The sequence below is a fragment of the Triturus cristatus genome, chromosome 4_1, assembly GCF_964204655.1.
Source record: "Triturus cristatus chromosome 4_1, aTriCri1.1, whole genome shotgun sequence".
In the NCBI taxonomy this organism is placed as follows: domain Eukaryota; kingdom Metazoa; phylum Chordata; class Amphibia; order Caudata; family Salamandridae; genus Triturus; species Triturus cristatus.
In genome coordinates, this window is record NC_140585.1 from 264,652,761 (window position 1) to 264,668,457 (window position 15,697).

The following is a 15,697-nucleotide window of genomic DNA, read 5'->3' on the forward strand; positions in this document are numbered from 1 at the left end:
GAATAGAGCACTATTCATGAACGGCAGTGTTTATTCGATAAAATACCCAATGCATTTCGGGCATGATTGCCCTTCTTCAGGGGTCACTGTAAATAATCATAAAAAATACATGATCACTAATTGTTGTATATCATTTGACTTATGAAATTGTTAAATGATTTATAACAAATATTATATAACATGATATCCACACGTTTTCTAAGCAACTGATTTTCATCGGTGTATATGGTATTCCACTATCTTTACCTTGAGCCTTCACCAAATTTGTGCATTTATCTACTACCCTTTGGCCCCATTTCTGCCATACCTTTATATTTTTTACCCATCAAAAAACGGTCAGCCTAGGTACATGGTTTCTCATTAATTCTGTCCTGTCCAAGAGATCATTGCTATTACACTGATCCGTTAAACTTTGCCCCATTTAAATCATGCCTTCGTATTACACCCTAGAAAAACAATCAACCCAAGTGCTTGTGTTCCCGTTTTAATTCTGTCCTGGTACCCTTCCAACATCATTATTTTTCCACCCATCAATTTGTCTTTGCTTTCAACATGCCTATCTGCATAATATTCTAAACTAATGATTCTTCACGTACCTGCCGTACAACGTTTAAAAAGCATCCTGCTTTGATGTATCTTCCATCCTGGCCTAAGGCTCAACTCTTTTCTCCTTTTTTATATATGGCTTATATTTAGTGAGCCAATCGGGTAGTAAGTTTGCGCCACATTTTAGGAGCAGCAGGTCTTTTATGACTAAAGCTTTTGACACTATCTCCTTTCTTTTCTCAGCTCTCTTTAGCAGAGATTGCTACTACAAATCCTGTATTGCTTTCAGAGCTTCAGAAAGGGTGTGTGTGTTTATGCTATTGTTATCAGGTATACACTGGGAAATTATCTCTTGAATTTCTTACTCAACATGCACTTTTTCCATTTTGACTCCATTTGATACGGTAATAAAAGTCCAATACATGGTCACAATCAACCTGGCACAAACCATTAATTGTCAATATGAAACATAACAGTTCATCTGCATAGCACCCTTAGACATTAAATCCTGAGACTACAATTGTATAGCGCCATAGGAAAGGGCGCATAAGTACAACCATATGAACATCTGGTGCTAAGTTCCCGATGTCTACTCATCACCGTTCGGGCTGGACTCCGTGGCCTCGGTCAGCAGGTATTGTTCCAAGGGGTCCCATATATATTTGGATCTGGAGTTCCGCGGTAGCAGATCGCGACTCATTATGCACTTTTTGAATGATGATGCCTCTTAATCTCTACTGGCCTGCTTAACCCCAGTGCTTCGGTAACTTGAAGTTAAAAGCTATGGGGCAAGGTTAGAGAGTGCCAATGACCCCCTATCTCTAGGTTTGTAGCCCTCAAGATTTGCATTGTGCCCAGGAAATGCATACAGTGGAGAAAGAATATGTAACAGTGAGCGTTAGAAGATTGGGCTCCCCAAATGTCATCCAGCCCCATTGCTTTGAGACACAAATGTCCACTGTTGGTCGCATCTGTTGCACCCTTCTCTGGGCTGACCCACTAAACCTCTTCCCAGACACTGCAGTCTGCATCCCAACACCTTTCAACATTCCCTACACCACCCAGTGCATATCCCATTCCTGGAGTTTCCAAATTACTGCATTACCTACATTAGTCTCTCCTTTTATGTGCAAGCCACTTCTAACCTCCTCCCATTCTATGTGTGTGGCACCTTTACGCTCCTAGAGTTACAAAATGCTCTCAAAGATGACACCATTCAAGCTGGACAGTAACTGAACATCAAACATTCCCATCTAAAGCACTTTTATAATTCGAGCCTGAGCAAGCGCGAATGCGCTGCTATGGCGATCTCTTGTAGGTAGAGCACAGAGGAGAAGCACCGCCCACTCCCCGCCCACATTTTTCATTGGTTTTTGTCTTTGTCCTTCCTAAATGCTGGCTTCTGATTCATCAACAGGCTTGTTAGTCCCTCCTTAGTACCGACCTCTGCATTCATTTGTCACCTCCCATGGCGACTGGCCCCTTTACTTCGGTTGTTACACGGTACTCGTTATTTACACGGTGAGCACTATTTTCTGTATCGAGTTTCTCTTACTGACGGCACGGCGTACTTTGCTTTGCCGTTGTCTGTGCCTTCTTTACCCCGTCACACCCTTCCTCCCGTTGTCCGTGCCTTCTCATTTGCATCTCTTCTTCGACAATCTTGGACGTGTTTATAGTTATGTGGAAAGTATTCACATTTTGCAATAAAAATAACTCTGAGCCCAAACCCGCTTTCTTGAAAGGATAATGCATTATTAGGAGGGACAAGCTGAACTAGTGAAGCCTCGGCTCACAGATGCACTTAGCCTAGTGTAATTTTACTGAAGTCGTCCAATTTGGCAAGCGGCAACCTCGAGCAGCGAGAAACTAACTTGGCGCCTACAGAGGAAGCGTTGTTTGTGTGAGCCACGTTTGTTCACATCCTGTTGGACTGGTACCAGCCCTCTCCTCGCTCACAGTGTGCACCCCAGCCAGCCAAAGGCCTTAAAATGTCCTTAATCATCTTCTAATGTCCATCCATGTCCTGAGGATGTCATGATATAGCTGTTTTTTTTTCTTTTGGTTTTTTTTGTACTCATTTGTCAATATGCAAGAAACCATCAGGAAAGGAGTCCATTTCTACTAGGGCAGAGGTACCCAGTCACTCCATAAGGAGGAGATGATCTAGATCATCCTGAGTAACCTAATAAATGTTTTTCCCCCCTGCCCGGTCGAAAAGGCTAACTTCACTGACATTGGCGAAAAATTGAGATATAGGCAGAAGGTGTACAAGCCTATACAGCATATTCTTAATCATAGGACAAATGGTTTTACCAAAGAGAAAAAAAAAAAAATATATATATATATATATATATAGATGGCAGCAGAGAAAAGCTATCTGGAAACCAATCCTTATATCTACATTCTAAATTGATAGCAATCATATCTACATTCTAACTAATTTCTATAGGTTTCTATCCATTTGTCCCATAATTCCCAGAATTTTGTCTTTTTACTTAACTTAATTGCTCGATCTAAACTTGCCACTCTTTGAACTGAATGGAGCCATTCCACCTCTGTCGGAGGGCATGGAAATGATACAGCTGTTGTGTTCCATCAGCAGCCACGCAGAGTGCTCTGTGTCAGCGTGTGTTTGTGATGAAGAACAGCCCTGCATGTATCACCCTCTCTATTTACTCATGTGGGGGCAGTCTCCAGGGTAAGTGTTGCATAAATGAAAAAACATTCTCTGTATGCAAGATATCTTTTCTTCCACGCGGAGATATCCATTCCGTTCATCCCCAGCCATCGTGGAGGTGTTATTGAACGCTCCCACTATTTCCTACAATCCATTTTAGGAGCGAATGTAAGTGAGCAAACAGGGTTAAAAAGGCCACGGAGAATGTCTGTGCATACCTCCTGTGTTGCAAACTTGTTGATGGTCGTCCCAGCCCCAGAAAGCTCTCCTCTGCCCTTCAGTGGGCAGCATCCCTTTCCCAGTCCTACCCTAAAATGAAGCCCGCAGGAAGCCTGCCCCTCTTGTGGATTTTATGCATTTGTGAATTTAAGCTGCAGGCTTAACCGACAGCCAATGATTCTATATTATAGATTGTAAACACTAATGATTAAATATGCCCAATAGCATCGAGTATGTAAACATCAACCACAGGGTGTGTCGTCCAACCGTGTCCACGTCTGGCTACACCAGCCCCACACACAGCACTGCTCCAGTAACATAACGTTTGAGCTGCTTCTGTTATGGTATTAAATCTTCTCTGTAACAGCCCACAAGGGCGTGGGCTTAGCATTAGTTATGTTGTGATTTTCTAAACATCACTTTGAATTCTTTAAACATTTTACGCCTCTCTTGGTTTTGGACATAGGCCTGCTTATGCAAAGCTAGATAATGTTGGACGCGCTCTGTTCATCAGTCTGCAGTTTTGCAACACATAGATGCTGAACATTTTCAAGGGCTGAGTTGGTTGGGGATCCAGCCAGCCCGGCTCTTTCACATTTGAAGCATCTGTGCAAGTGCTGGTGCAGGCATGATCTGCTCAGCCCGTTCCTCCGCATTGTCTTCATCCTCATGAGTATTTGGAAGCTGGACACACTAATAGACTATGGGTGTTACCTGGGTACCGTCCAGAACCTCAGCAGATGTAACAGATGATGGTGGGCTGTAAGTTGGCAGTCAGTGGTAGCCAGGGGGATGTGCCTCCTGTGTGAGTGGAGCCTGCAAGAGTACCCTCACAGGGAGGTGAATGTGTGCTGCGAGAGTCCTGAGCATCTCACCAGCAGCCAGTTGGAGAGATCACTAGGAGGAGGATTAGCCTGCATTAAAACATGTGGTGGGGCTCATAGAACTTACTGAAGATTGTACTGGAACTTGTACGTGGGAAACACAAGAATTGAGCTGGGTCTGCCCGTATGACAGCGAATACTGTGCAGTTCGCAACATTTCCGGCACCGCGTTGAGATTTCTTCATTTCCATGTCTTCAGAAGTTAAGTAGCCATGCCTGTAATGTATTGGAGGACACTTTGAACAGCACACAATAGACCATGTCCAACACTCTATACAATGCACTTTCACCAGAGCAAAGAGAATACCTCTCCTCCTTCACAATGTGTGTGCTGTCATTAGGATATGCCACACTGACATTCCAGGTCTATTTTACCCAGTGTGCACGTTGGAGAGTAGGCGCATGTCTCATGCGCTTAGTAAGGTGAGCTCTTTGCACACCGATATTTGCCCACATGTGCTGCTGCATAGCAAAGATTTGCATGCTCATATATACATTGTAATCTGACCCCAGCCTAGATGTGCATTTTATTTAACTGAACTCCCATTAATAAGCTTTCTCGACATAAGAGTTGTAATTTTCTTCAGACATATGTTATGCCCCAGCTGCCAGATTCAACAGCTGTGTACAAGCTTCATTCTTTAATGCCCCTTCCCCTTGATGCTCATAAATGAACTATTTTTTGTCTCTTACCTTGTTTTTCTAACTTCGTGTTTCATATTTCTTGTGAGTAAGAGAACATATTTATTACCTTTCACTGTGAAACACCAGAGGCCTCTTCGACGATCTTCCCTACTAATAGCCTAGCAGAGGGAAAGAAACTAAGGTGTCATAGTCACAAACCACATTTCCTTGTGGAGGATTTTGATAGCAGTCATGAACAAGCATTTGCAATGCAATAGGTCTCGCATTTGCAAGAGTTTAAGCTTTTGGCATTGTAAATGACAATGCCTTTTATTTATGGTTTAAAAACAAAAACATAAATAAAAGGCATTGTCATTTGCTCAAACTCCCGCAAATGCGAGACCCATTGCATTGCAAATGCTTGTTCCCATTTGCTCTTGCAGATAAAATGGCAGAGGCTGTAACTAGGCAATTTAGTTACTGCATATCAATTGTAAATACGGACTTGATCGTCCAAATGTCCCATTAGCCACACAGTGTATACACGAATTGCTTTGGTATGCATTATATCTACATCCCACTACTCAATCAAACTAGCGATTTACTAGCTGTTGACATCATTTTCTATCTTACTAGAGAACAGGCGACCGAGAGTTAGGTGGGTCGCTCTGGTCTGTAACAGACCTTCAGGTCTCTTTCCAACTGCATTCGGCGGCAATCCCCTCAGCTGTAGTTGATGGAATCGGGAATAAATGCGGACATATATAATATGATTAATGTGGAACTCTGACACCACCATGGTTGCGAACAGCAGGTGAGATGTCCGTACTTTTTTATCGCAATGGTAGACTATAAACAGTTATCCACCAACAATGACCGAATCTTAATTACTATCATCACTGATGTAATAACTAATATAAAAGCAACTTTTCATGTCTGAAATTTCTGGGACTGGGTTAATATGCAACCTGGGCTAGGAACAGATGGGAAGCCTTCATCGAGGCCTGGGCTCTCCGGTCGCCAGGTGTTTCATACCACAGAGGTAAAAGGGTCCTTTCATACGGTCTGACACACACCACCCAATAAGTCCTCCTTACCAGTAACCCTACTTGACCTAAACCTACCCATTCTAATGTAAGAGAGACTAATTTAGCAGTTAAAAGATGGCCTGCCGAATGCAAGTATTGTACTTTTTTTGAAGTAACGATTTCCCAGTGCTTTTTCTGTTTTTTTCCCTGTATTCATACTATCGTGCTTACAATGAAATAGATTTGTATATGTGTTAACACTTATTCCTTGAAGGAACAAAACTCTCACATATTTCGCAAGCATAGCATTTCCTAAATAGCATAATAAAATTCTTCAATAAACAGCTGTATCCAACCATTATGTTAACCCACACAATTTTTCTTTTACATTTTGCACAGCATTTTGGGCAACATGGTTTAAAGTGAGAAAAAAAGCACTAGGGTGCGGTCAGTGTTGGCTGTCATAGTACTTTTTTTTTTCTATTCAAGCCATGTTGCACAACAGCTCGTGCAGCTGTTCATCGTGTTTAAAAAAACTGACAAAGCCAATAGATTTTGCATAGGCAAAACCTATTGGCTTTGCCAATGCTTGTTGTACCTGGCGCAAGCTTGGAAGTGGAAGAAACATCTAGATTTCCCCCTCATTCCCCGCCCCACCCCCCTAACCTTGTCCCTCCCCCAGTTGGTTCTGGAATATTCTTCCTACCTGCCCAGGCTCCAAGAGGTCCTGGGTGGCAAAAGACTGGCGTGAAGTTCTTTCTGAGTGTGCTGCAGCAACGTCCTAGAAAGGTAGGGCAGAGAAGCGCTCCACCCCTCCCTCCCTGGCAGGTGGCTCATCCTGCCAACATTCAGTCCACCTTTGTCTCACCGTCTGGGAGGAATACACAAGGGTCAATTGTCACTCTAATTACAGTCATGTGACCCATGGTACAGGCTGGAGGAGCCAAATGATTAGGGCTAGAAAATGGCAATTTTCTAAAAGTGACATTCTCAGAATTTTTGACTTAAAATCTGACTTTACCATTAAAGAGGATTTTAAATGACAATTCTGTAGAGAGCAAGCAGGGCATTTCTACCTGTTCCCATACAAAAGTTATCACTTAATAAATGTAATAAGGTAACCCAATGTTAAGAGAGTGGTAGCCCACACATGAGTGAAAAACAAATGTAGGAGCTTTCACTAACAGTTCATGTAAAACGTAAAAGTACATGCTCAACATTTTAAATATACTGCATCCTGCTTTATGTGCTGTTTAAGGGCTACCTTAGGGGTGACTTCTACATATTAATAAAAAGGGAGGTTTAGGCCTGGCAAAAGAAGGTTTATTTTACCAGGTCGAATTGGAAATTAATAACTGCACTGCATGCTGCAATGGCAGGCCTGATACAGGTTGTAAAAGGCTACTTAAGTGGGTGGCACAATAAGAGCTGCAGGGCCACAAGCAGGATTCAGTTTGCACGCCCTGAGTACTTGTGCATCCCTTTAATAGGGACTTATACGCACATTAAATGTGCCAATCAGGTGTTGAGTCAGCACAAGCACGTTAGCACTGGTTAGCAGGGGTAAAGTGTGCATAGTCCTGGTAAACTGCAGAGTCTTAAATCTAACAAAAACTAATTTCAGCAAACAGAAGGATAGTAGACAAAAAGTTTGGGAGAAGACTATCCCAAGGCTGAGAGGCCGATTTTTTGGCAGAGCAGTTTCTTGTGAAAGGACTGAATACTGCTTTAAAACTATGCATGTAATCAACTGAAAAATCTAAATGCTCGCACTGGAGGGCTTGAGGCACTAGTCTTTAACATTAGAGAGCGCAGGTTGCGGTTGAGAATTCTTCTCATGCTTCTGGTCACCTAAACTGGTCTTCAGAGAAGTTTTATGCAGCATGCAAGAGTATTGGAAGTCCAGTAATCACATGTACCTCACCCAGTTTGGAGCAATGAGGATGTCCTGAACTTACTTAAAAATTGTTATTATCGATAGGAATAGTGTACACTTACATAGACCAGCTTACCAGTAGTACGCCACAGCACCCCAGGTACCTGGACATGCACATCTAGATTTTTTTTGTTAGACTATATATAGAAGAGGTTCTCCACAGGAGTTTAAGAGAAACCACATTGCAGCGGAGTAACCATTTGTTGATGTAGCCATCAAGTTTTTGGATTTTGCACGTAAAATTAAGAATATTAGTTTAGTTCTTTGTGATGTATTGACTCCTAATGTGCCCTCCACCATCTAGTGGAGAATATAAGTCAGTGCACCTTAGAGAGACAAATTAGTTCTGTTGGCAGATTTTGATCTCTGGCTCAAGTTACCAGTAGACCCTACCTTGAGCTTCAAAAATTATTTAGATATCTGCAATGTTATGCTTTTAAACAAAAATCCTAATAGTTCGGTGGACCATCTTTTAGCCCAATCTTCTGTTCCAGCAAACTAATTTCAACAGTAGACCCAATCACTCTCAAATTTAAAAAGCATTATTATATACCGTTTCAATTTACTATACCAGCTTGTCTTACAGCACTCAATACAAGTATTACCGATCAAGAAAGAGACGGGAAAAACATAATATATTGGCGTTGCCTTAAGCTCTCTCCCAGTTCATGAAGACCTTACCCCTGCCAGGCAACAAAAACCCCAATGTTAAATTTAACCAACTCAATCAGGGAATCTTGGAAGCGTTACGTTTAGGCTGAGTAAAATTAGAACAAAATGGAAGGGGATCCAAAATAAGTGAAATTACTGTTTTTGCCTCAGAAAACTGATAATAGAAGTCAGACAACAGAAAGAAAAAAATAGTTACCAGAACTCTTGGGAGCCTATACAGCTTTTCTGGATTAATATAAAAACCAAGCTCAACAGGACAAAACGTAGTTCATTCCTGGAAGAATCCAGAACCCTCCTATTATCAATGAGGAGCTACATGTGATCATCACAGAGATGCAGGCCGCCACTGCCCCTCCGTTTGCTCTTATATTGTCTAGGCGACTGTGTGAAGACCTCTGGCTTTTTAATGGGACAATCTGTAACACGTACTACCCCGCCCTCCTTACTGATGTCATGCCGGAGATAAAGCCTGTATATAAATACAATTTACAATTACAATAAGCTCTACAGTCGGCTTCGATGAAGAGCTGCTAAGTGTGCTAATACATGCCCCTTGGTGGTACACTCAGATGCATCTCCACTGTGTATATGTTTAAGCCGCCTCTATTTAGTGGCGATCTAACAAGCGATATTTAGTCGCTCTGCAGCTAGTGGACTCAGGCTCTTGTCATAGAACTCCTCCGCAGTCGGAGATCTACTGAAGAAACTCTCTCTGAATACGAATGATATTCTCTTCTGCCACGTCTTCCTAAGCTGTAAGCGTAGTTATATTTCTCACGCTCCAGAAGTTCACAGACAGCAACAGACTTCTGGAAGAGCGCCAAGGCAGGCTCCAGCCAAGGAAAAAGCGCAGAATCTTTATTTTTAGCCGTGTTAAATGAACTGTGGCTGCTGGTAGATAAGGGTGGTATTGGGGTGCCAGTACTGGATCCGCTGCCTTGGACAGCATTTGGTAGACTTTGGGGCGATACCCTATCTAGTGGATTTCCTTTTGGAGACAAGTCTCAAGTGGTCACTCAGACTCAGTCTACCTCCGACTCGATGAGCCTTAACTGTGATATCACTCAAGAATTCATACTGTGCAGTTCTATTTAATATGCATATGAAGTCACTGGTCAATTTCTCCTACCAGCATGGGGTTTACTTCTGTAAGTATACAAACGACAAGCAATTATGTTTCTTTTCACAGCTCAACATCACAGACCATGGAAGAAGGAATACTTCCCTGTTGACCAAGTGCCGGTCTCTCACCCAATAGTGGAAGTCCAAGAACATTTTTGTAACAGTAACCAGTTATCAACGAGACACTTCTCATCTTTGACAACATGTTTAATTTGAGTAGTGACTTGAGGTTGCGGGTGAAGGCAACCATCAAAACAGGTTAAAACTGTACAAAATCAGGGAATCAACAAGTACATCAATCTGTCCCTAGAAAACTGAGTGCCAATACAGGCTAGCATATAATCCATGCAACTGAGATCTTTGATCACTACATTTGGCCCGTTTTGTATCACAATCACGCTTTCACCCAGTTGTGACTGTATTATAAGAGTGGCATACACCTTACAGACCCCAAAAAATGATTGGACTGAATGCTTCTAAGGAACAAAGTCCTCTTTAAAGCCATGATCGTGTTCCACGGGGATTTGAATCAGAATTTCTCTTACTTTATTGGCTCGAAATTGCAGCAATACTGGACAGGTTGCACCCTCTGCCAGCACTTCACTATATACCCTAAACTTAAACTTCCTTGTCACGGATGTAGGCTTTTTTAGGAGCTTCTGCAAAGAGCCAGACCTTTCTTTTTAAGTCCTTGTAAACCGACCCATGCAGGCCGAAGTTCCACTAAGGGCTCAAAACTTACCATTCAATATCTTTTCCTCAGTTTCAGCAGTACCCAGCCACTCATTTCTATATTTGCCATATTGAGCACCAATAAATGTCTGCATTTATGAGCTGTGTAAATTACTTTAACATAGCAACACACCTGAGTGCATCTTCCAATGATGTTCTGACTGCACCTGTAGACGTCTGGAAGATAATGGACTGGGAGGCGAGTGCTGTGAGATAAAACCTGCGGTGCTAAGCCTCCTGGGCCACCAGTAGCCGCGCTTTACATTGATTCATGTGTGGAATGACGAAGACAAAACGCCTATGGCTCTAGCACTGTCACCAGCACCAACCACAAAGACCCCACAGAGGCTCAGACACGTCAGAAGCACAGGACACCGATGAAATGAACAGGAACCGTCAATACACACTGCTCTGAGAAGAACCGGCTTCACACAGCTCGGACACATCTATACAGGGTCACCGTGGCACCGCTCAGCATTAAACACCCAGAACCGTGTGGAAAGGCACCTCCCCTAATACCACAAGCTCTACAATAGCAAACAATTGTCAAAAATGTGTTATACAAAACTAACATAGCATACATAATGTGTGCTTTACTTAAAAATAAGTTTACTCCAAATAGCATTTGTGAAAATATTGCGATTTTATCTGCTGAACAAGGATCATATGCTGCCTGAGATTATGACTGCTTCCTTTTGGGTGTGTTAGAACTGTGCAAAGGTACCAAAACCCTAAAATAAATATTTCGAAAGCCAATAAGTGCATAGTTAAGGGCAATAAAGAACGCGTAATTTTCCTGCGTCATTGATTCTGCATCTTGATGTCAGTTCTGGATTGACATGATTAGCACACTCCTGCCATCTGGTGGTCAGCTGGAGAATACTTAAAAAAATCCCCGTGGGCAAGAAACTAACAAGAGCTACGTTGACAGGGGTCTCACTTTCACTTCTAATTTCAAGCCCTGTAATGTCTGGTCTAAAAACCACAAACGGTTCTTTTTTAACTGAATCAGCAACTTTTATGAGACGCTTATGTTTGTAGAGCGCACTAAAGCAGCGCTTGTTGGTGCTAAGGAATAACACAGCAAGAGAGCGAGATGGTAGGTTACTGGTTGAAGAGCCAGCTTTGGACGGCTTCCATGAGCTTGCCTACAATGGGCTGTCTGTACTGCAGCTGGGAAAGAGCTCCCCAAAGGAAAAGCACCTGTCCACATGTAACTACTGCTCTTTCATCTGGAGCCGATCGACAGTGTCAGGCCGCATTAGGAATTTAGACAACAAAAGAAAGGCACTGAAGTGGTTTAAAGTGACGTACAATAGTAATAGAACACTGTTATCTGGATAAGAGTTTGAGTGAAGTTGTGACTTAGTAGAAGATGGTGGTTGTGAACATGCAGTAGAAAAGGTACATTTCTGTAATTTTCCTTTGTCTCGGACATGAACAACTTTTATTTAGTACCAAGATGTTGCAAGGGGTAAAGGAATTCACAAACACACGTTCTGTTGTGTTGTGTTAATTGCCAAATACTAGCACCTACGATTTACATTGCTTATCATTTTCAAAATCTGCGTGTTAGCCACTAAGTAGAAGTAAGCCACTATTTGTATCAGTTCAGCTGAGGGTAATTCTGCCCCTGTGCTGTCTGCCACGACGAGAGGGGTGCCGCGCATGGAGATCTATCCCAAGATTTACTCACACAGCAGTGCCTTCCCCATCTCTCAAGGCTGGCGACGAGGAGGACTGTAACGAGCCAAATAATAATGCGGTGCTATTTTTGTCCTGCTGGCTTTTTCTTCAAAAACTACTGTTATCCCTGCTTACTAGGAACACCCTACGGTATATTCAAACTTAATGTAAACGGCCCTGAACCATCTCCCATCAATGACCTGCGCTCCGCAGCTTTACAACTATGTCTGTACTTTACAAATATCCACACATACATACATGCACACGCACACCCCCAAAAGAGGCGCTTTAGGAAACTCCAGGTTTGTGAACAGTCTTTAAGAAGGGCTGGATATCGGGGCACTGGTGAAGATGAACGTCCGCAAAGGTAGATAAAGAATCGGTCTAAGAAAGGATGCCACCCTGTACATGCCTCATAATGCTGGCCTTTGGAATCTATGCAAGATCCAGAGATGGGCAGTCCAAATGTAGGAGTAAATAAACAGAGGGGGGGATCAAGAGATGGGCAGTCCAAATGTAGGAGTAAATAAACAGAGGGGGGGGATCAAGAGATGGGCAGTCCAAATGTATGAGTAAATAAACAGAGGGGGGATCCAGAGATGGGCAGTCCAAATGTATGAGTAAATAAACAGAGGGGGGATCCAGAGATGGGCAGTCCAAATGTATGAGTAAATAAACAGAGGGGGGATCCAGAGATGGGCAGTCCAAATGTATGAGTAAATAAACAGAGGGGGGATCCAGAGATGGGCAGTCCAAATGTATGAGTAAATAGACAGAGGGGGGATCCAGAGATGGGCAGTCCAAATGTATGCGTAAATAAACAGAGGGGGGAATCCAGAGATGGACAGTCCGAATGTATGCGTAAATAAACAGAGGGGAGGCTCAGGATACCTGTAAATATGTTAGCAAAATCATGTGAAGCCATTCATAAAACAAAATGTTCTTCAATTAGATATGAAACAATTGATGGTCATTTAATTCCTTGGATGTGAAGCATTGGTTTGGGGTTTGGGGGGGGGGGGGTATGGCATCCTTTAATACGCCACTCATCTGCTCCCCTCTTCCATTGCCTGTCTCTCTGCCGCTGGGGTGTTTCACTGGTTTTCCTTTTTATCTGGATTGCAGTAGATACGGACCAGTTCACTTTTCGTTTATATTTTGCCCAAATCCCTCTACGCTTCTTTCATTTAAAACAGGTTTTGTCAGCTTGGAGTTGGGTTTGTCAGACAGAGTTGCTACAACCTGGCCATTTCACAACTCCTGTGCCCGACACCCAGAGCCTCGACCCTCACAAAGCAACACCCGGGGCCTTGGACCTCACAAAGCAGGAGGATGGATACAAGTGCCAATCAAGCCCGCTTCACCTCTGCTCTCAGTGGCACATTCTAAGGAGGCCCCTTCAACCGAACCTTCTCGCATCATTACCTGCTATGATTGTGGTCGCCTGTCTCCTCACATTATTCTTGTCCGTGTACTCCCCGTAGTCAATCTTGCCTTCTACATAGACTCGTGCCCTGCAAGAGAAGAGGGGGGGGGGGGGGGTTGTCAATCTCAGAGTTTGATTACTCATACTCAGCTCTCTACAGAAAGGGGAGACTTCAAAACAGCTCGCGTGGGTCACAGCAGTGAGGATCTGGCTTCAGACAGGACCTGCCAAGAAAAACAGCAACAATCTTGTGCATTCTAGGGAGTCTGTGGCACCTAGAGTCAGTTACTGCTAAAGCATCGTCAATAGTAACAGGCCCCGTTTGGAGGTCACATCTCCAGGGAAATGACGGGGGACAGGATATGAGTAGAGGAATACACGAGCAGATCTAAACTCCTACATACATGTGATCTACTGGGCCAAAATACCCCACAACAAATACCAATGTAAAGAGGACTCAGGTAAACTTGAACTGAAGTTCAATCCATTCACTGCTTCATTGCCCCTTCATGAGTTAAGAACGCAGTTACCTTTCCCCCTTTAGAACTGTTGAAAGGACGGATGATGGGATGAGAGCTCAGAAGGGATCCCCAGAGTCACTTACCAAAGTGGCCTGCCCCCGGTGCTCAGTCCTTGTTGGTGAAACCTGTGTGTAAAGGTGTAGTATTCCGCCCTCTTGATGAGGCACCCTAATACTTGCCATGTACAAGAAGGGATCGCTGCTACGGCTGCTGTCTGTAGTTCTGCTGTATTGTACCTGCATGTTACCTACAAAGGCTGTTTGAAACCCCTGCAGGGCTGGGGCAAGGAGGTTCAATGGATTACTCATGAACAATGTGTCCTAGACCACATTCTACTACTACTTATAACACAGCAGCACTGAGAAAGATAACTGAGAACAGAGCTCTGGAGGGCGACTCGTGAACATCTTGGCAAGGTGCTGAGAAGGGAGTTGCCCAACACCCCTGAGATATGGCTACTGGGACTCACGCACCCAGCGACAAAAGGGCGGGTGGGCTTCAGGTTCCGGGCACTTGTGCTCACACTGGCTAGAAGGCACATAGCCATGAACTGGAAGGCTGCCAGGTACCACCCATCATGCAATGGAGGAGAGATGTATCCCAAAGGCCCAGAGGCAGTGCTCAGAATTAAAGCAGAAAAAAAGGAATGAATGATAACTGGGAAGAAGGGATTAGGAGGAAACATAGGGCATTGTTGTCTGTAGCAGTGCACATGACAGAGTGGACTGCCCTGCACAGCGGTCCAATATGAGGAAGTGAGCAACACCAGAGGCTATAGGATGGAGTATTACAGGGATGCATGGGTCAAATGGATGAGGGCCTTGACAGTATCACAAGAATCTTTCAATCTATATGGCACATCTGGCACAACGAAGTTCTTTTTTCCTCCAAGCCAAGGCAAATGTTTGGCTGCCATAATGTACATTAATGACAGGGCTTTACGTGAGCCGGCTCCTGCCTGCCCCCGACCAGACACATTCTCTGGTCTGGGGCAGGGGAGGCGCGCAGTCAGAAGCGGCGTTGAAGTCTGATGCAGACGAGGTGGAAGCGAAGCCGTGTAGAGGTCAGCAGTGGGCCAACCCGGTGTGACCGGCGCCAGTGAAGTCGCCATAGACGCTGATGGCTGATAGTCTGGTAAGGATCGTGGCGTGGATATGGGGGGATCCGGAGGACCATACTGACAACGAGGGAGGAACCACCAGCAAAGTTTCAGTTGGGGAACCTCTCGGGCTCATGGGACCCGAAGGTGCATCAGAAGGAGCGGACAGAGTTAATAGGAGCATCGTCACTACCCTAGACTCTCGGTTCTGGCAGGCGCAGCTCGAGGCGTGGGCTCCTAGGCCGGGTGCGGAGCAGGCTTCAGAGGCGGCTTCGCGGAGCGGCAGGAAGAGCAGGCTCTAGAGGAACAACGTCCAAGCACCCCCTCTGGCGACTTGGGTGGGAGGTGGGGGGAGTGAAGGGGGAGAACTCGGCCTGCATTTCTTTTTCTTTAACTTACCCAGTGAACACGAACTTTACGAACGCGAACTGGATGAAGAGTCATCAGACGAGCAGTCACAGGAACACCACCAGGACGGGCTTGAGACTCTGGCCAATGCAGGTCCTTCAAGTACCAGGCAAC

At 44.1% G+C, this 15,697-nt stretch overlaps 1 protein-coding gene across 3 annotated transcripts in view; it reads right to left on the reverse strand.

Annotated features, from left to right (window-relative positions):
- SSBP1 (single stranded DNA binding protein 1) overlaps positions 1 to 15,697 on the reverse strand; it is a 141,853-nt gene that overhangs the window by 11,561 nt on the left and 114,595 nt on the right. For all 3 annotated transcript variants that reach the window (XM_085652013.1, XM_085652014.1, XM_085652015.1), the window contains exon 6: positions 13,555 to 13,643. In XM_085652013.1, coding sequence (XP_085508139.1) covers positions 13,555 to 13,643 — 89 coding nt within the window. The remainder of the gene's footprint in view (positions 1 to 13,554; positions 13,644 to 15,697) is intronic.